The sequence below is a fragment of the Suricata suricatta genome, chromosome 2 (assembly GCF_006229205.1).
Source record: "Suricata suricatta isolate VVHF042 chromosome 2, meerkat_22Aug2017_6uvM2_HiC, whole genome shotgun sequence".
Taxonomy (NCBI): Eukaryota; Metazoa; Chordata; class Mammalia; order Carnivora; family Herpestidae; genus Suricata; species Suricata suricatta.
Genome location: NC_043701.1, coordinates 23,211,354 through 23,233,403, shown reverse-complemented (window position 1 = coordinate 23,233,403; position 22,050 = coordinate 23,211,354). Strand labels below are relative to the sequence as shown.

Sequence of the window (22,050 nt, the reverse complement as noted above, 5' to 3'; positions counted from 1 at the left end):
AAATAATTAAAGGCAGGGGGAGGGGAAAACCATACGATTCTTGCTGTGTTCTTCACAGGGCTCTTTCCCCAACCTTCTGTAGATGGCCACACTCCAGGACACCCTCTACTTTGTGGGCTTCGTCAGAGTTCCCTCTGACCTATTCCTATTAGCCAGCAAATCTCCCCGCTTCTTTCACACCCCCCACTGCACACTGCTGCACTCAGACCTTGCAGATTACATAGCGTTTCACAGCCGTGAGCCTGCTGGTCCCCTGATATCATAAGTCATCTTTCCTGTCTTTGAAGATGATGCCTGGAACCACAGCTCTCTCCATCCTTGGCCCCTCACGTGGTTTTCAGCCCCAGTTCAGTGCTGGGGGTCTGCAACTGGCTGTTCCAAATAGCCACAGTACAGGCACGGAGGCCACAGCCTCCCCTCTCCCCTTCACACCCAATGCCTCCCACTTCCCTTGTCTCCGACAGCAGCACCATCACTGAGCCGTAGGCAAGAGAGTTTATGGAACTATGACCGCTTTTCCCTCCTAGGGCCAGTCATTCAATTAACCGGGAGAGCTGGTGTCCTTGTCTTCAAAATGTCTCTTGGGTCTTCCCTTCCTCTGTTTCCCCACACCCCTCACTCATGCTCCAGCACTATTGTAGAGGCAGAGCTTTCCAGGTCTTTGTCTCTGGGATCTGGCACAGGACTCAGCACAGGTGTGCTCTCCATCTGGTTGAATGAATGAATGAACAAGTGGGCAAAACAATAATCTTCTCTAATTTTTCTCCATGATTTCAGTTTTTTCCTTCCCAGATTTTTCTGCCAGTTGAATCTCCCCAAATGGCAACTTGACCATGTGAATCCTCTGTGCCTTTGAATGGCATATTTCATACAAGAGAAGCTCCTTGGGATTACCTAAAATCAGAACAGAGATTTAACTTCTGTCTGCCTTTCCTCTCCCTTGACAGGGCACCACCAGTGGCTCTGCACGGCACGGGACTCTTTGAGGCCACCCTCAGTGCACCCTTGTGAGCCTGCAGCTCATGGCTGACATCTGTGCAGACCCACAGGGGCGACCTGGACTGACAGCTGTGGCATCTGATGACACCACTTGCTGAGCAAGTCCTCTGACATCCCGAATCTCAGGCTCCCACCCATAACATGGGAATAAGACCTGCCCTACCTCTTTACGTGAGCTCCTGTCACAATCAGATGAGGTTATGAAAGTACTTTGAAAAAGAAAAAGCAGTATTGAAATCCAAAGTGCTAGATTACCTTTTTGTTTATTGTGAAGGTTGTCAGGGTTCAAACACTAAGGACTTTTTTTTTAGTGTTTATTTATTTTTGAGACAGAGAGAAACAGAGCATGAATGGGGGAGGGGCAAAGAGAGGGAGACACAGAATCTGAAGCAGGCTCTAGGCCCTGAGCTGTCAGCACAGAGCCTGATGTGGGCTGTGAACTGTGAGATCATGACCTGAGTCGAAGTCAGACCCTTAACCACTGAGCCACCCAGGCGCCCCAAACACAAAAGACTTTTAAGATTTACTATTTAATAGTAACTCAGGTCTCAGAAATTTGATAACATACCATAGTTGAATACAGCAAAACACTATTTGCTATGTACCCAAGAGCCATTTCTACTCTCCTTCTAATGTCATTGAACCCTAACTCTTTCAGGTAAGGACAGAGTTTTGCTTCATCTACCTTGATCTGCCCTAGCCCAGGGGGAGATTTAGGGTTGGTCAAAAACAGTCATGGCAATCACATTCCACTTTGCCAGTGATTGGTCTAGGGGTGGGCATAAGTCCCAGTTCTAGCCAATGAGAAATAAGGGAAAATGTGACTTCCCTTCCCCAGCTTGAAACAGAATTTCAAGACAAGAAAACCTTTTGCCTCTGTCTTACTGGGCACTGTGTGAGGACACGGTGGCTGAAGGGGAAGGATCTATCTTGCAACTGTGAAGCAATAAGCACAAAGACACAATGGAAGAATAGAAGATCTGAAGGAGCAGGAATCTTTTTTTCTTCTCTTTTTCCTTCTCCCTCTCTCTGTCCACCGCTCCCTCTCCCCTTCCCTTTCCCCTCTTCCTCCTCCTCTTCCTTTTTAAAGTTTTACCTCTGAATTTTATTGTAGGGTCAAACAAAGCACAGTCAGATGAGGAAATGGAACATTTATGTGCGAGTGTCTTAGGTGGAAAAATTGTATCTGAACCAACAAAATCTATTCATACATACATCTATGTGCCTTTGATCTGGGCATGTTTAGAAGGAGCAAAATCCTTGATGATGCCACTGAGCTACTGCACCTGCCCTCCTCCACGCTTCTAGTTATAAGAGATAACTAAATGCTGCTTACTGCTTAAGTCACTGTTACTTGCATCCATTTACATATGTAAATTGGTGCAGTCTCTAAGGAATGTAACTTGGCAATATATTTCTATTTGAACGTGCATGCCCTCTGACTCAACAGTTTTCCCACAGTTATCAGGATTTCTCCCACAGATGTACACACACATAAGTAAGTATATTTAAATAACTGTACTTATTCATAAGGATATTTAAATATAATTATATTAAACAGTAATGAATTCAATTAGATATAGTGATTCAAACATCATGTATGCAACAGTATGATTAGATTGATGAGAGTGCATCCATAAAATGAAAATGTGACTTAAAAGGACTGACACAGCCCTATGCATACTAGTAAGAAATTATATTCGGGGTCATTCAGATCTATGCATGTTGGGAAGAAGTGATATTCTGGATGTAGTGAGTAGAAGAAGTGAGATTAATAATGGTTAAAGATGGATCATGAGGACTTGTTAGGACATGTTTTCTTATCAACGGAGTATGGAGGGGCGCCGCCTGGGTGGTGCAGTCAGTTGAATATCCCACTCTTGATTTCAGCTCAGTTCTTGATCTCACCGTTCATGAGATAGAGCCCTGCATCAGGCTCTGCCCTGACAGCTCGAAGCCTGCTTGGGATTCTCTGTCTCCTTCTCTCTCTCTGCCCCTACCCTGCTGGCTCTCTTCCTCAAAATAAATAGAGAAACCTAAAAACACAATTTAAAAACTGTAGTATAGAGATCTGAAATTTGCCAAAATAAAAAAATTTCAGGGGCACCTGGGTGGCTTAGTCAGTTAAGCATCCGACTCTTGATCTCAGCTCAGATCCTGATCTCAGGATTGTGAGTTCAAGCCCCGCACTGGGCTCTGCACTAGGCGGGAAGCCTACTTAAAAAAAATTTTTTTTGCTATCAAACAAGGGGCAGCAGAGTAGTGCGGGTTTTTGGTTTGTTTTTTTAGCAAAGAGATATATGAAGGATATAACATGAATATCCATGGAAGGAGACACCAGAAATTGGTAACAACAACTCAACTGCTTCTAGGGAAAGAAGGAGGCCTGGGAAGAGATTGAATTTTCATATCTCTTTGCTCCTTTTGAATTAAAAAAATAAAATAATCTTTTGTTATATAATATTTCATTAAAAATAAAATAATATCAAGATTTATTAAGAAACCAGATGTGAAATAGATAGGTGATGGATAGACAGAGAGGCAATCAATCATAAGCTCACAATGTAGTCACAAGAGCTGCCTGATGTTCACACAGTAGCTCGGTTCAAATCCACCCCACCACGCTGCGGCAAAGAACCCTAGGCTGCCAAGGTCCCTGCAAATAAGCTAAGTCCTTACTTACAGCCAAGGTAGAAAGATGTTGGGGACAAGGAAAACTTGATGGCAATGACTGCAACAGCCGATATATGAAAACAACACAAAGCACTATTTTCACTGGCAGTAAAATACTCCTCTTTATTTTTTTTTAACACTTATTTATTTTTGAGAGAGAAAGAGACAGTGTGAGTGGGGAAGGCGCAGACAGAGAGGGAGACACAATCCAAAGCAGACTCCAGGCTCCGAGCCATCAGCATAGACCCTGATGCAGAGCTTGGATCCACAAATCCTGAGATTGTGACTTGAGCCAAAGTCAGACACCTAACCAACTGAGCCACCCAGGTGTCCCAAATAGTTCTCTTTAACCTGTAATTCCAAGGGTGCCTGAGTGGCTCCGTGGGTTAAGCATCTGACTTCGGTGCAGGTCAGGATCTCACGGCTTGTGGGTTCGAGCCCTGCGTTAGGTTCTGTGCTGACATCTCAGAGCCTGGACTTTGCTTCAGAGTCTGTGTCTCCTTCTCTCTCTGATCCTCCCCGCTCATGCTCTGTCTCTATCTCTCAAAAACCAAATAAATGTAGAAAAAAATTAAACAGTAATTCCATTGTAGACACTTTCTAAAAGCAGAAAAGCACAAAAAAAGGATTAAAAATCATTTATAATCCCACTCCAAGTAGTGATACCATATATTTTGGTGTGAGAGTATAATCAGAAAACACTACTTTGTAAGTGGATTCATCTTTTATTAAAAAAATTTTTTTTCAGTAAACTCTACCTTCAATGTGGGGCTCAAACTCACAACCCCAGGATCAAGAGTTGCACACTCTACTGACTGAGCCAGTCAGGAGCCCAGTAATAGGATACTTTCTAGTTCACAGAATAGAATTATTTTTCCTGCATCATCAAATATTATATTTTGCAACATATTTTTAATGTGTGCATATTGCTTTTATGTGGCTTTCAGTAATCTTATCAATTTCTTACATTGGACATTTAGTTGGTTTCCGAACTTTTCAGTGACAGTACAATAGCAAATCATAGGCAATACTAGCAATTTCTGACTTCCACAAATATTAGCTCAATTTCCTTAAATAAGTGCAAAACAACCAGGGTCAAACAAAGTAACTATGAAGGACATTTTTGAGATATTTGGGGGAATTTGAATGTAGACTTGCTCTTTCACAATGCTAAGGAATTACTGCTGTGTTATAATGGTTTCGTGGTTATGTAGAAATGCTTCGTTATATTTTAGAGTTACATACTGAAGTATTTAAGGACAAAATGACAGGATGTTTGAGGGCACCTGGGTGGCTCAGTGGGTCGAGAGTCTGACTTCGGCTCAAGTCATGATCTCACGACTTGTGAGTTCGAGTCCCACATTGGGCTTGCTGCTGTCAGCCTGGAGACCGCTTCAGATTCTCTCCCTCCCCAGCTTGTGCCCTCTCAAGAATAAATAAAACTTTTGTTTAAAAAAAAGAACAAATGTGATGTTTGTAATTTGCTTTAAAATATTTTAGCCCAAAAATAAATGAAGCAAATATGAGAAAAAGAAAAATTATTAAATCTAGGTGATGGGTATATTGCCTACTTTCCTGTATGTTTGAGCCGGTCAGACGCTCAACTGACTGAGCCATCCAGGCGCTCCTTCCTGTATGTTTGAAATTTTCATTTAAAAATACTTCTTAGGGCACTTGGATGGCTCAATAGTTTAAGCATCCAACTTTAGTTCAGGTCACGATCTCACGGTCCGTGAGTTCCAGCCCTGCATCAGGCTCTGCGCTGATAGCATGGAGTCTGCTTGGGTTTCTTTCTCTCTCTCCCTCTTTCTTTACCACCCTTTCCCTAAATAAAAAAATTAAAACTTATTTTTTTAAAAAACCTCAACATTATACAAAAAATGAATGAGCTGGGGATAATGTTGTGAACAGAACAGACCCCTGCTGTCTTGGAGGAGCACACAGCTTTGAACACATCTCCATCCGGAAGTTTCCAGTGCAGTCTGATGGTGCTGCCAGGACCTGTGTCACACCTTGTTCCCCCCACACCATCATCACTGCAGGTGTGTTTGCCCACGTGTTAAATATCTACCTCTTCGTGGCCTTGGGGCTGGAGGACCTCCCCCCAACCCCCCAGCCAGACTGTGGTTCACTAAGTGCCTGTCAGAAAACGGCTCTGTGGTGCATAGTGTCCTTGGGGCTCCACTCAGGAAACTTTTCCTGGGCACCCCACATATGCCTGGCACTGTGAAGGTACCAGAACTTAGAAGGGGGGTGGCCAGACCCCTGCTTTCCCCTTACACCAGGTGGGAGGAAGCGGAGGAGCTCACCCAAGCCAGCTGGAAGGAAAGGAGTTGGCTGGGAAGGCCACCAGGACAAGCTACTTCAATGAGGGAGGAAGAGCCCTTCCCCCCCCGCCAGCTCAATGCAGACATTCTGGTTGGAGAAGGGCTGGGTAAGTCCTGCAAGCCCACCCACGACTGGCAGGAATAAGGACCCAGAGGAGCCAACGTGCAGTGTATTCTCTAGTGCAGGGGGTGGCAAACTTCCTCACTACAGTGCTGGATAATAAACATTTTAGGCTTTTCAGACCAAGATGTTACATCAGAGATATGTATGTGGGTACAAGAGGGGGAAAATCCCCCCAATTTTCTTGACAAGATTCAAAACTTTATTTGTGGACCCCAAAATGTAAATTTCATATCATGTTCACGGGGCCTTAACTATTCTTTTTCTTTATATTTTTTTCCAACTATTTAAAATGCAAAAACCACCCGTAGCTCAGGGACACACCAAAGCAGGTGATGGCAGGATCCATACACATAACCTGCCAACCGCTACCTCGTGAGATGGGCAGGTTCTTCACGGAAGGGTTTGATGTCAGAGCTGCTCTTTGCGGTGAGGACGGGAACGGGCCAGATCCAGTGGTTGGCGTCTGGGTTCCTGGCCCATCTCTACTCCTTACCAGCTGGGGGTTCTGCGGTAATCACTTAACCTCCCTGGACGTCAGTTTCCTAGTCCCTGAAGCCCGACAGAGGCGCAGGCTTGTACCCCCAGGCTGGGTTTCGTACACTCCCCTGTGTACGTGGGAAATAGTGGGTCGAGGATGGACTCACGTGCTCCCAGAGCACCCCCAAAAGCCGCAGTGCCCGCTCCTTCCCACAGCCTTCCGGAGCAGCGCCCCCAGTGTAGCCCAGGGACGGGCTCCTCGGCACCCAGTGCCGCGTGCCTGAGCACTAGAAGCCGAATTCGCGGCTTGCCGACCTCCATCCTGGGCGGGGGCGCGGGGTACGCACGGCAGGGCCGCTCCTGCTAGTGAGCGCCTTCTGGGCGCCCGGGGCCATCGGGTCGCGCCGCCCGCCCAGCAGAGCCGCTGCGCGGGCCTCGCCGTCGGTGCGCCTCAGCTTAATCGAGGGCGCCGTCCGAGCTCCCAGCCCGCTCAGGGGGGGCCCTTACCGCCACCCTGGCCCTGAGAGGTCAGGATCTCAAGGACTTCCCGCTCCTGCCAGCCGCCCCCGGTCTTCGGGGCCGTCCCCGAGGGTGCACGCGTGGCTCCCAGCGCAGCGGATGTCCTCCCTCGAGGCCCCGGGCCCGCCGCCGCCCGGCCCTACGATGTCCTACGCTGCCGGGCAGGGCGGGGCGGGAGCTGGCACTCGGGGTGCGCCCGGGCCTGCCGGCCAGTTGCGCAAGTTGTACTCGGCGGCTATAAGAGGGGCGGGCAGGCATGGAGCCCTGGAGGAATCGCGGTGCCAGCGGCTCCGAGGTAAGGCCCCCCGAACGCTCCGTTCCCCTTCTTCGCGGGTCTTTCTTGACAAGCCACCCCACCCTTCCCCTCCCTGAATGCCGGGGAAACTGAGGCTGCCGAAAGGCAGGGCAAATCCCTTGGTTCTGGCCTACGGTGGCTTTGTACCAGAGTTCTACCGGGAGGGAAAGGCAGCCGGGGAGATCTGGATTCGTGGACTGTACCGGTGCCTACGGGGCAGGAATCTGTGCCATGGAGCCAGCCAAGGTCTCGGGAGACTGTCAGAGCAGCCAGCCTGGCTGCTGAGATGCTTGGGAAATTGCTTCGAGCACATCCCCAAAGATCAGGGTACCCTGCCCCCATCTGGAAGGGATAAAGTTGAAGGTGCTGGGGAATTCTGGTAAGGGCGTTCAGTTTCTGAGGTCTAGCTTTGCTCTGCCTATAAGAATTCAGGCATCATTTTGCAGTGGAGGGTCTTGATCCCTGGGAGCCTGAATGCGAGTGGCTGTATAAGGTGGAGGCCTAGGAAGAGGACCACCACGGAGTAGAGGTGGAGAGAAAACTGTCAGAAAGAACCTAAATGTCTCAGAGAAATTGTACCCGAGTCTCACTACATCTGGCCTCAAAGCCAAGCAAATTGCTTTCTTCACAATGGATAAAATTGGGGTTTTCTGAGGTTACAGAACAGCGGCTGGTGGGAAGTCCTATGTATGTTTCTCACTGTTACCACCTCTCTAGTCAATTCCGCAAATACCCACTGTTGGCAGGTGAGACCTGCTAGGCCCGCCTATAGCCCGCCTTCTCTCCTGGCTTGGTTTAGATTTCACTGTGGGTGTGGTTGCCTTTACATTTCAGTTTCTATAGCTTCAAGATGGTGGCATTTTGGAATGTGAGTCCTTAAATACAGTTAGATCCAAGGCAAGTGGCCTGCTTGTCATTTGAGAATAGCAGTTTTGGAGAGGAGGAGAGGATTGATTTCTGCTGGCAGGATGGTCTTACGGGCGGAAGGCGGGTACTTGCAGGCATTACCCCAGGAGCACGATGGTTCCTTTTTGTAGGAACTGACCTCTGTCATCTCTCTTAAGTTCATTCTATAGAGTTCCAAGGTGGGCAGCCGTCAGCTGGGACTGGTGGGAGGGCGGGGACCCAATCTCTTTCCCACCAGGTTGGTCTGCAGAGCCACAGTGGCTGCCATTCTGTGCCTTCATGAGCAGAGATGATGCCAGGCTGATCATTCCTCTGATTTCGGTAGGGGGAGAAGGCAAGAGAAAAACAGTGGATGTTTTTTGATTCTTCCTTCTTCAAGCAACTGAGGACATTGGGCTGAGGGGAACGTTTCCATGTTGGCCAAAGGAGCGTCCTTCTCTTATTTTGTACATCTTATGCCCAAAAATAACTCTTCTTGGTATTTGGGGGAAATATTTTCCTCCCACTCCGTTCCAGGAAATGGCTCCAAGCGCCAAGGACAGAGCCAGGGAGATTGCAGTGAATTCCTGCCTTTCAGCCTCAGGCAGATGCCTCTCTTGTCTGAGTGGCCCATGCAGGGTGCAGAGGTGGCCACTTGGGAGATCTCTCCTCACAGAACCCAGGCCATTGTCCCCGCTCCTGCTTAGATGCCACCAAGGGAACAGAGAGAATGGGCTTCAGGGGAGTTGAGTCCTTGTGGTATATGCATCCTTGAATAGCATGCATGTGATTTAAAGGAAAATCGAGCCAAATTGTCCTGCAATCAGTCAGTCAGTAAGCCCTGTCCTCACCAGCAGTAGGATTCCGGCCTGCCAGCCCAGAGCCTTGAAAGTCTTTTTTGTCCGCACAGTTGTCTCAGAGAACCAAAAAGAGGCTGTGTCTGCTGAAACATGACACACCTGATGGCTGGGTTTACAGAATTCTTTGCACCCATCCCATGAGTGACAACAGGCGTGCCTTACTTCTCAACAAACTGCATTTTACTGTCTATCCTGCTCAGTTTGTCAGCTGATGGAACCGGATGCACGATCGATGTCCATGCCGACATCTCACTGATTTCATTGAAAATGTCATCCCCCATCGGTGTGCACCTTGCGTTTGTACTCTGGGATGCACTGGGCTGGGGAGAAGTGCAGACACAGTGGGAGAAGCCACGGTGCAGGGAGAAAGGAGGGCAGCAGTCTCTGAGAAGGAAGGGCAGGAGGCATAGAGCACGGTAGCAGATGCCAGATGAATGACTAAAGCGGGGAGCACCCAGGACAAGAGTCACAATAGAGCAGAACTCAGGAAGCTGAAAGGAATTGGGGCCCTCGTGGTGCTGGAGGACACAGATGAGGTGCAAGAAGCCAACCACGGTCCCCATTAAAGGGATACCTGTAAGCTGGAGCGTTTTCTGTCTTCATTAAGAACGTTTCCTAGGGATTCCCGCTAGGCAAAAGGGAGTTCCACCATGTGACTTTAAGATAGGGGAAGGCAAACCATGGTAGAGATAGGTTAACCTGGTGAGACAGGGAAGATCAGAGTTGGGAGGCATTTTATTTATTCTTTCAACAAATATTTAATGAGCACCTACTCTGTGCCATCAGGCATCACAACTGATTGAGGCACCCTCTCCTTCGGAGTCTGAATGGAGGTTCAGGTTTTTTCAGGTTTCCCTCCACACAGTGTTCCAGGGAGCCACTAAAATCTGACACCAGAACTGAAACCGATTCGTTATCCCTGATAGGATCAGATCTCGGGGTGGTGTGTGATGAATGGGAAGAACATAACCCCCACCCTCACCTGGTGCTGGTTAAGTACGTCATTATTTCTCAGACAAGGCTCTTGGCTGCAAACAAGAGAAAACCACTCATGCTAGCTTGGTATTTGAAACAATATATGGCAGCCGACATCTGAAAAATAGAACTCTTAGGAGGGCATCGCTCATAGGAAGGCGGAATTTTATTTCTTGACACTTGTTCCTCTTGTGTGTGTGCAGCCCCTTGGATATAAAATATATATAAAATATATTCAGAGGGTTGAAATATACTCAAGTGAGTGTAAGTAGAAGAGTATCTGACACTGGAGGCTAAGGATAGGGAAGGCCCAGAACCACAAGGTCAAGAAACAGAAAGAAGGTCAAGAAGGAGCACGGGGCCCTGACTGTAACTCACCTGTCTGTGGCTGGGTGGATACTCGTCTTTCTCATCTACTCCATGCACTTGAAGGCAACTGTGGCTGCTCCAGAGCTTCTGAGCCCTCAATAGAGAAAAACTGGGCTCTCTGAAGCCCTACTTTATTTTTTGTAATGTTTATTTATTATTGAGACAGAGAGAAACAGAGCATGAGTAAGGGAGGGACAAAGAGAGGGGGAGACACAGAATCCGAAGCAGGCTCCAGGTTCTGAGCTGTCAGCACAGAGCCCAATGCGGGGCTTGAACCCACAAACTGTGAGATCATGACCTGAGCCCAAGTTGGATGCTTAACTGACTGAGTCACCCAAGTACCCCACTGAAGCCTTACTTTAAATTCCTAGGAGAGATGCTAATTGACTAAATCAGGGTTTGGAGGAGGAAGAGATAAGGGAAGAGAGAAGAGTATTCATGGTCTCTTGCCTACCACTGGTCATGCAAACATGGCCTCCAGGGTCTGTGTGTGTGTGTGTGTGTGTGTGTGTGTGTGTGTGTGTTATGAGTAGGGCAGATGCCCACCCCCCCACCAAGGTGGTATCAAACCTGGGACATTCTAGCTCTCTAGCCTCACACGTTCTACCCTTACGCCATATTGAATTCTCCTGAACCCGCAGTAGTTTTCCCCAACTCCACACTGTTGCCTTGGCCTGGAATGCCTTCCTTGTCTTCTTTCCCCTTGGGGAACACCTGTCCTTAATGTCTCAGTTCAAATACTGCCTCATTTGCAAAGCTGTCTTCACCTCCTCAGAGTTGCCCCCTTCCTCTGTGCTCCCCAGATTCTTTTTTTTAAATATTTATTTATTTTTGAGAGACAGAGAGAGACAGATCATGAGAAGGGGAGGGGCAGAGAGAGAGAGGGACACACAGAATTGGAAACAGGCTCCAGGCTCTGAGCGGTCAGCACAGAGCCTGATGCAGGGCTCGAACCCACAAACTGTGAGATCATGACCTGAGCAGAAGTCGGACGCTCAACCGACTGAGCCACCCAGGCGCCCCTGTGCTCCCCGGATCCTATGTTCCTTCCCTCATAACCTTTATGAGACTGTGTTGGATGAGTTGTTTAAGCTTCTGTCTGTTCACTGGATTCTGAGTAGCTTGAATAACCAGGATCCAGTCTTTTCTGCCTCTATTCATCCTTTGTTTTTTCCTGTCCCCAAGTCCTTCCAGCTTGGAATTATGGAGAAAGGAAGGAGGGGAGAATAAAAGGAAAGGATGGGGAGGGAGCCCACAGGAAGAATTTCTGCCAGAAGAAGCCTAGACCATCCAAAGCTTTTCCCTCATAATTAAAAGCAAATACGACATTATTTGACTTTAATTCACACTGGCACACTAGAAATTATTGAAGAGAGGGGTATAGAAATCCCAATGGCTGGAGAAGAGAAGAAGGAAGAGAGAAGTGTGTGCTGGGTTCCTGCTAACCTCTGGCACTTTCAACCAGGAACGGCTTGGGACTCTTGATAGCTCAAGGCTAGCAGCCTCCACCAGCAAAGCTTCTGTGACTCTAAGCTCTCCCCCTCCCCACACGGCTGTCACCAGAAGGCTATAGGCAGGCCTGACCTTGGCCCAGCAAACCCTCCAGCCTGGATGTAGAGAAGGACCCCCCCTATCTTGAAATACAGGCCCCACATGGTCTGCCTCATCCCCTAGGGCCAGAAGGAAGGTGAAGGAGGTCACATCTGGAAGCCACCAGCTTGGGGAAATGGGAGGTAGGCTTGTCTGGGAGGAGAAGATAGAAGCTGGGGGGGGGGGATTTGCATGGAAGTAGGGCAGGGCTGGGGGAGTCAGCTAAGGATGAATACATGTGGGGCCAGCACTCAGAACCCGGGTGAACTTGGAGAGTGGGAAATCGTGGGGAGATCGAAGGTGTGGCTGTATGATCCTCTCCTGCTGGCCTTGGAGCTGTTTTCTGGGATGACATTCCCTTCTCCAGTGCTGCTCTGGGAGGCTCCATTTTCTAGTTTTTCTCTTTTCTTCCCCAGCGCACCCATGACAGGAGAAGCTGGTAGAGATGACAGGGAGTGGGAGGGTCTTAATTAAAGGAGAGGGAAGGCAGCAGGAGGCAAAAACTAGTGACTGGTAGGGACAGAGGATGAACAGAGGAGCGGAAAGGGGGGCAGGAGGGGAGAGAGGGGAGGCCATTGGCCATGCCTCCCCCAGTGGTACCCATCTTCTCCGCAGGCTCTGTTTGAATAATGGTCAGAAGGAAATAAAAGAGACAGAATGTTGTATCAAGATTTCAGTGGCTCATCTTTTAACTAGCAGGAAATGACAGCTCCTAAACATTCAAAACCATTTTGGAAACTTCTAGAGAGAAAAAGGTTTTGCAGCCCAGGCAGCTGGCTGGTATTCTTTCTCCTGCTCATTTCTCCCACCTCAGCTGTCTCCAGCGAGGCGCTCCTGGGGCTGCATGTGCAGCCCGGTTTATCTGACTGTGACTCCCAACCAGAACAGTCAACTGGGAACTGGGAACCTGAGGTCCCACCAGCCTCGACTGGCAAACCAGCCATACTGCACCTCCCTCCTGCTGCCTTTGCTAATTTCCACTTCCATCCTTCATGTCATCTGGGCTGAAAGCATTAGCCTGGGGACAGTCAGAGCCCCTCACTTCCGCAGAAGAAGCTTAACCTTCTTATGTAGCACTCAATGCCCAAGCCCTCCCCACCTCCTGGCCCCTTACACCTCCCGTGCTGGCTGTGAGCCACCGTGTCCTGGGCTCACAGGTGTTCTTCCGCCTCTGAGTCCTCAGCTGGGCGGCTCCCTTCCTCCACCTTCACAAACCCAACTCCTCCTCACTCTCCCAGCCCTTATCAAATGCCACCTCCTCCAAGATGCCTCCTTGATTCCTTAGCTGGAAATAGTGGTGACAACAGCTAACATGTTGGCCTTATGCCAGGCAAAGAGCTAGCACTTTACATACATTACTTCATTTCTTCCACGGAACCGCATCCAGTAGGAATTATGATTTGTATCATCCCCATTTTGCAGCTAAGAAAAATGAGCCTGAGGGAGTTTGGCAAACTTACCCACAGTCCTATACACCAACTGAAGCAGAGTTCTGGTGAACTTCACAGCTCATCATTGTACGCAGACTCCCTCTGTTACCCAAGGCACGCTACCTGTTGAAACATTCCTACTTGCATTATAGATAATTATGTAAGCCAGCTGTTCAAGAGCACGGTTTTGTTCTTCACTTGTATCTCTAACAAATAATACATGTTAATATTTGACAACATTAAATACTGTAGTATTTCCAGAAGGAAAAACCAGCAGTTTTCAGCCTAGTCCCTCACTAGTCCTGATTCCTGACTTCCTGTGGCTCCATGTCCTTTTCGTCTCCGTACCTGGCCCACAGTGGGCAATCAATACGTGTTAGCCGTCAACCATCGGCTCTGCATTGAGTAATTATTATGTATCAGGTGCTGGGCTCAGTAAAGTTGTAGTTGCTGTCTTAAGTTATTCCTCCCCTGTCCAGTCCCTCAACTCTGCTCTCACCAGCCACCTGCACCACCTTCTTGGACCACAGCCAGGCCCCACTCAGGTATTGACACTCAGGTGAACCCAGGAAGACTTGACTTCCACACTTTTCTGAGGCCCATGTCCAAGTGTATAAATTAGTTAGCATTAACTTTGGCTGCATTTAGCAGAGACCCAAAATAACAGTGACTTAATCAAGACAGAGGTTATGTCTCTCTCACACACACAGCACAAGTCCAGGGATGGGCAGTCGGAGGCCAGTATGTCATCTTGGCTCGACAAAGTCCTCAGGGAACTGGGCTCCAGCTCCCTACTCCATCATTCATAAGGTGAGGCCCTTGTCCTCATGATCCAAGATGGCGCCAGAATGCCAGCTGTCACGTCCACAACCCAGGGATGGAGGAGGGGATGAAAAAGGAAGAGGCCAAGGCACATAACTTGAGAGCTGCCACATAGCACCTCTGCTGAAATTTAATTGGCCAGACTTTATTTATTTATTTTTTTTTAATCTTTATTTATTTTTGAGAGAGAGAGAGTGTGTGTGTATGTGTGAGAGAGCAGGGGAAGAACAGAGAGAGGGGGAGACACAGAATCCGAAGCAGGCTCCAGGCTCCAAGCTGTCAGCACAGAGCCCAATGTGGGGCTCGAACTCACAAATTGCATGATCATGACCTGAGCCACCCAGACACTACCTAGTTTGCCAGACTTTAGTGGCATGAGAAATGTTGTATTTATTGTGGATGGCCACATCCCCATCTAAACTTGGATATAAATTACTTGGGAAAAAGGGAAGAATAGATATCGAAGACAACTAGCAGCCTCCACTAAAAAGGCTTGGTCTGTTCGTGTTTGTGTACCTGCATGGGATGTGCACTATGTGTGTGAGCACGTGGGTTGTGTGTTTTGGCCACATTCTCTCCACCACTTTGATCTCAGACGGACTTGTTATGAGTTCTCTGTGGAGCTCCTCTAAATCTGGCCGCTCCTCTCAGGCAGATTTAGCATCAGCTCCTCAGTTCGAGAAACTACAGTGTATTTTCTGCATCCACTGACGTGTATTATCAGTGGTGATAGAGGGGCTTGTAAAACCGTTTTCCCACTCAGGTGTTACAGAGTGGCCATTGTGAGAGCGACTATAACCAGAGTTAATGTGGCAATAAATTCTCTTGGGAAGGAGGGTGTCATTAATGCAAGAATCCCAGCAAAGGGCACCACTCAATCTTGTGCCGCAAGGGAAACACCCAGAAACACCAGGCACCCTGGGAAGATGACCCAAGGCAAGACAATGGGCCAAAGGCTAGATTTCGCGTTGGTTACAGGTAGTGTTGCCCCCGAGTTTCAAGCCCTGCCCAGTAATGACACGATTCTGAAACCGCTGACCTTCCTTACCCCCTGCCCCCTCACCCTTCAGCACAGACACACACAATATGCAGGGCTTGACAAGTTCATCTCATTTGCTCTTTGAGCCAGGTGGTTATTATTAGTTCCATTTTACTAATGAGAACGGATGCTGTAGAGAAGTTAAGTATTTGCCTGGAGACTCACAGCTAAAAAGGCAGAGCTGCTGCTGGAGCCTTGGGGTGTAACCATTATATTTTCTACCTTTACTAGGGTTCCTGGAATCCTACTGAGGATTAGTGCTATTTAACACCCATCCGCAAACAATTGGCCCAAGTGCTTATTCAGGTAATCAGTAGTTAATAGAGGGAGTTTCAACTTTTTAAGAAAGAAAACAAGCACAAAAACACCGGAAGTGCCCCCTCCTGAATTACTTCGTATTTTTCATATTTGAAGTTGATATGGTGGCACAGTCTCATAGCTTCATCCTAGAGCGAGGTATTTGTTTCCAAGGGCCACGGTCTCAGGAGGTGCCTGGGTTGTGCATTGGGATGGCTTATAATTTGGGGCTCTCCTTCAAGGCTGGAGAAACCGTAGGGTGGGGAGAAAGCACCCCAGGCTCCCTGGGATAGGCAGAACCCTGACTCTGCCACTTGCTGTTTGACTCTGGGCAAGTTAATGCATCTTCTCGACCTTCGTTTTCCCACGTCTATAAAATTCAGATTAAAAGCATACTTTTATCCAGCTTTATAAAGGATATATAAACAGCTGCTTATTTCTATTATATTTCCAGAATATGAATTATCCTAATATTGCCAGCTGTGATAGAGAATGTACCGTCTATTTTTATCAATACCCAGATGAGGCAGAACATAAAAATCAGAGATTAACTTTTTTTTTGCCATCCCCAGCACCTTCATGCTAATATTTACTTACATTTGATTATCATTTCAGGCTCATGCACACATACTTAGCATGCATCACAGACTCGCATACATTTAACTTTATTACCTTTTGTCTTCCATGTCTCCTTAAAACTGCTGCTTATTCAAGGATCTGCATATTATTAATTTTAGAATTCATTGTTCCGTGACTTTGAAAGTGTCAAACATTCTGGACGAACATGTTATATAGTCTCTCCTGTCTCCACACCTTTGTACCAACTGTTTTCTGGCCACTTGTGGCCACCACTTTCCACTCTTACTAACCCCTACTTGGTCTTTAATACCCAGCTCAGGTGACACCTCTTCCAGAGAGCCCCCTTTTGTACTCCTGTGATATCTTGCACTTGTCCTTCTTGTACAGTTTGTTCTTCCTGTATTGGAATGATCTGCTTCCCTGTTTATGTCTCCTATTGAAGCATAAACCACCTGAGAGTAGAGAACATCTGTTATTCACCATCGGCACTGTATCTGACACGTTAGCAGACCTCCTGCCAGTGCTGGGTGGGTTCAGGCTCCCATCACGAGAGAAAGGAAGTAATAAAGGCAGTGGTAAATGCCATCACAGAGATATCAGCAGGCTGCTGTGGGAGAGTAATGGAGAGGACAAGTAACGTAATCTGTAGTAAAAGGGTAGTAATAGAGTACATTTCACAACATCTTTAAAGCTCTCACACGTGCATTATCTAGTTTGATCCTCGTAGAAGCCTTGGGGTAGGTATACTGCAGGGGATGGAGGTGGAATTTTTCGTGGTTATGTGATATGCTTACAGTCATGCAGCTATTAAGTGGCTGGATTCTGACCAAACCATAAAAGCTAGTTCTCTTCCCCACAACATGTGGTAAAGTCGAATCATCACCACGACGTCCATTTGCTCGTGTCCTGGCTTATAGCTCTGTGATCTATCCCACACCGCATCATAGAGTTGGTCAGCCTTGCCTCCCCAAGGAAATGCATTTCATTGATGTGCTTCTGGATAATGAATTGTCTTTGACTCTGAGGAGATGATCGCTATGGCAGAAAGCAAGTCTCATTTTTATCCACATCCGAAAATACAGTTGGTCACAGGGCATATGGGTGCTTTCTGAGATAACCAGTGACCTGCTACATGTGGTTCCTTCTGTTTGCAGGCCTGAGAAGTGCATCCCGGGAAGGAAAATGCTTTGCGGACCCTTGTGCCGATTCCTGTGGCTTTGGCCCTATCTATCCTATATTGAAGCTGTGCCGATCCGAAAAGTCCAGGATGACACGAAAACCCTCATCAAGACGATTGTCACCAGAATCAATGACATTTCACACACGGTAGGGAGAGCCTGAGAAGACAGTGGGTTTGCCCATGGGGAGACCAGGACCTCAGATGTTAGCTGATGCCTGTGCAGCCACATACAAGGGCCACAGTGGCCTTGACTCCTCCCAACAGCATGGACTGCTGCCTTTTCTCTTCCTCTCCCCTCCATGTCCCACCTCCTCCGTCTCCTTCCTCCCTGATGGGAATCCTAGTGCCTAGGACTGGAGGAAACTGTAAGGGTCCTTGTGTCCCATTGGCAGGTGACCAGACTCCCAACAGCATCCCGTGTGGACTTCTGCCACATCTCTAGAATGTGCTTATCACTGGGCATTCTTCCTAGCGGAACTCACCGTGTAAAGTTTCTCCCTATTACTGTCAGTCCTGCCTGTCTCGGCCACACAGAAGAGCAAGTCCATCCTGTCACATGCAGCCTCTGCATATTGGCAAATAGCTATCAATCCCCCCGGGGTCTTTTTCCTGGGGTCCACAGGCCTAGACCTCCAGCCACTTCCTAGATGAGGGCTGTATTTGGCATTAGGAAGACTAAATGTGAATCTTCACACTTCTATCCTCTATCTGCAAACCCTTAAGCTAGCTCCTCAATGTCTTTAAGGCTTGGTTTCATCAGCTAGATAGTGGGACTATCGTGCAATCTTCACAGGGTTGTTAAGAGATTAAATTAGATAAAGCAAGTGATCCCTCCCCACCCTCTCCTAGAACCAGAACACAGTGTGCCTTCTTTAAAGGTTTTTACTTGTGGGTGTAGTAGCCCCCCAGTCTCAAAGCCTGCTTGTTTACCCAGCACGGGACAATCTAGAGACTTCCACATCTCCTGGCCACTGTGCATGTCTGACAGTGGCCTTGGACAGCTCAGAACTAGAGTCTGGGCATTTTATAAGAGAGCAACCTGTGAGTGTCCCTGCTTTCACAATAGCTATCTGACAAGGCCGCACAGGTTAGATCCAGAGTGTCCCAGCTTGGGGGTGATGCAGAAAGCGAGGGCTACAGGCCACCCCCTCCTGGTAACCAGCATTACAGGAGCAGAGGGGTGGGCGGGGGAGGGCAGCCTTGATCCCTGAGGGGCCAGAGAACCTGACTGGGAGGGAAGTGTCCTCTGGGAGTGGGAGGAGGTGAGGATGGCTGGGGAAGGGTACTTAGGAAGGACCTCAGTGCATGGGGAAGAGATGTAACTAAGTAGGAATCAAGCCTCATGGCTGGTTCTACAACAGAGGCCATTTAGAGGAGAGAACAGTCTTCTAAGATTTATCTGGAAGGAGAGAGCAGGGTGATTTGGGAAGGGCAAGAAGACAGAAGTCCAGGATATCAGCTTAGAAGCTTGACATTCCCCCCGGGACACAAGAATCAAGGGTCTGGGCCGGGGTGGTGAGGAAGGGGAGAGGAGGCAGCCAAGAGAGCAGACCTCCATGCTCATGGCAAAGGCCAAGGGCCTTGTAGAAATGGTTTATCTGAGCTCCTGCCCTCCCTTTTCCTCTTGCACAGCAGTCTGTCTCCTCCAAACAGAGGGTCGCTGGTCTCGACTTCATTCCTGGGCTCCACCCTCTTCTGAGTTTGTCCAAGATGGACCAGACGTTGGCCGTCTACCAACAGATCCTTGCCAGTCTGCCTTCCAGAAATGTGGTCCAAATATCTAATGACCTGGAGAACCTCCGGGACCTTCTGCACCTGCTGGCTTCCTCCAAGAGCTGTCCCTTGCCCCGAGCCAGGGGCCTGGAGACCTTCGAGAGCCTGGGCGATGTCCTGGAAGCCTCACTCTACTCCACGGAGGTGGTGGCCCTGAGCAGGCTGCAGGCATCTCTGCAGGACATGCTTCGGCGGCTGGATCTCAGCCCTGGGTGTTGAGGCCTTGGAGGTCTCTCTTCCCAAAGTCAAGGAGAAAACCCTGGGCTCCCAGGTGTCCTCAGGAGAGAGCCCATGTGGGTGTCCTTTATCCAGGCCCCAGGCCATTTGTCTCTCACACCTCTGAGCCACTCTTCCAAAGGCATAAGCCTTCAAGGCACAAAACTGAAGATAGAATGCATGATTCCATGCTCACCAGGAAAGAGGACCCACCCGGCAAACAGTGAACCAGACCTGAGGATCCCACAAAACCTTCCTTCCTGTGCCCCTCCCCTCTCACTGCATGCTTCAGCGTGACCTGGGGTGATTTCAGGAGGCCCATCACCTTTGGATGGTGGATCATCAAAGCGAGGTTCTAGCTGAGAATTCTGGGAGCACCGTGATGGTTATATCCACAAAGCTGCAAACTCGCAAGCCACGCATTATTTATTATGCATTTTATTCTGGATGGATCTGAAGCCAAACATCAGCTTTTCCAGGCTCTTTGGGGCCAGCCAGGTCTAGGGATGCTGTTTCCAGCCCCACTGGTGGGCCTGGCCGAGGCAAACCCATTTCTAGCGACTTGAGGGCTCTCAAGTTAGTTCTTTGGTAACTGTCTTTGTTTCTACTGTGACTGATATGAAATTACAGTGTTTGCAATGGCATTGCCCTGAGCGGATCTCCTAGGACCAGGTTCTTTCAAAAAGAAGATGAATTTTGTCAAGTGTGATATATAGATGTGTGCATGTGGAGGTGGGGGAACGTGTTTGCGGGAAGGGGAAGGATCAGAATATATTTTCTGAATTACATTTGTGTGATGGACTTTTCAGAAGGGGCGGAGTCATTTTCTCCTCTCTGTAGCCACTTAGTGTGTTTTTCTTGAAGATAACAAAGGAGATGACTCTTGTAGAGGGGTTGTGAGGTTTTACCAGCCACCTGTGGAGGGAGGCTGAGGCTTGTCTATTGAGACAACTGTGAAGTCTGGACTTCCCCAGTTGCTGGAGAGAGGTCTTTCTTATCGGGGAACAAGGATCCCTCACTGGAGAATGATCCCCAGAGCAGGGTCTTTGGTATGGTCCTTGAAATGCTCTGGGGATGACCCCACACTGGATTTACAAATCCCTACTTGGGATTTCATGCCAAACTGTGGTTCTCATCAGACTGGCTCACCCAAAGCATGACCATGTTTCCTACCCATTTGATGTAGATTTTTATTCCAGTGGGAGGGTCTGTAGGCTTTATAAAGTGGATGGTCCCAAGACTCCGGCCAGCACTGCTGAGTGCCAGCACCCCCAGAGTGCACTTCCCACTAGAGGTCACGTTTGGTAGGCTGAATGAACAAGGAGGCTTGGGTTTTCCACTGTCCTGCCACTGTGATGAGGCCATCACATTACAGGACGTGGATTTGTCCAAGGAAATTTGAATCAAAGCTTATCAACATTAAGACTGAGCACCTACTTCGTGCTCAGCCCTGATTGGTGCTATGGGCTAGAGAAGCTCAACAAGTGAACTTAAAAACCCAGTCTTGCCCTCAGGGACCTTGCATTCCAGATGATAAAAACCCTACACAGCAGCACGCAAAGGCTGGGCTTTCGCCATGGCAACCAAGCTGCTGAGAGAGTGGGCTCCTGGGCAAGGTGGCGGTGCTCAGGCGCTCACTGGCTAACCCTGCTTGCACTTGGTAGCATTTTGCTTTTCAGGTCCTGGCAGCATTAATTACTGTGTAGCCACATCCCTTTTTGAAGCAGCTTGGCTGACCATTTAAAAATAAAATACCTGAGACCATAATGGCAGATGGGTAGCAGGGCCAAGACTAGAGGTCAGGTTTTCTGGCTCCCCAGAGCATCCTTGGATCCAGGTGATGCTCCCTGGAGGTGCAGATAGCACTGGGCAGGGGAGACCAGGAGTGCTTGCGGGAGAGAGGAGCTGGAGGCAACTTTGCAGAAGGTGCAGGATGTGAATTGCCTGGAGGGAGGAGGTTGTTTTATTTATGCCAAGACACCAGGGTGAAGGCAGGTGCAGCCAGTTGCAAAGAATGACAGACGAAGGAAATATGGGAGGGATGGGGACCTGTGGAAGAGGTCATCAGTGGCTAAGAAGCTTGATATCGAAAGGGTTAAGAGTTGAACGTTCTAGAGCAGAGTGGTTCACAAGATGGACAGAGTAAGGTCCATTCTGGAGAATAGGACCTAGATAATCACTACTACCCAGAGAGGCTGGGATCTTTTAAGCCTTCATTCACCAAAACTTGGCCTATGGCTCATTCTCAGAGTGTAAAAGTTCTAAAATGTATATTATTGTCCTTTTTTGTAACTTCGAAAATTTTTTTGGTTGTTAAAAAAAATCCAAATAAATTAATTTTGCCCCCTGGTCTTTGTTTTGTGTCACCCTTTGTGGAGGGGCTGTAGAAGAGCTACGCATGGGTGACAGGGCACAGCCTGGCTGGCCTCTAACCTCCACTGGGTTCAGCTCTGCCCGGGCTTGACCACAGCCAGCGCCAGTTATTCAGGCTAAGGAATTCCCCCAAAGCGCAGCGCTGACAAAATGAGTACAGTCTGTGGGTCTGCAAACCAGCCTGGAGAAGAACCAAACTGTTTTTTAAACAAAAAAGGAGGAGGAGGAGGAGGAAGCTGCAAGCAAAC

The 22,050-nt window shown here is 48.4% G+C and overlaps 1 protein-coding gene across 1 annotated transcript; it reads left to right on the top strand.

Moving 5' to 3' along the window:
• The first annotated feature begins 17,419 nt into the window (after positions 1–17,419).
• LEP (leptin) lies at positions 17,420–21,778 on the top strand. The gene is made up of 2 exons (XM_029955566.1): positions 17,420–17,586; positions 19,073–21,778. Exons 1-2 carry the CDS (start codon positions 17,443–17,445, stop codon positions 19,430–19,432), a joined length of 504 nt encoding a protein of 167 aa, XP_029811426.1. The 5' UTR covers positions 17,420–17,442; the 3' UTR covers positions 19,433–21,778.
• Positions 21,779–22,050: the final 272 nt, after the last annotated feature.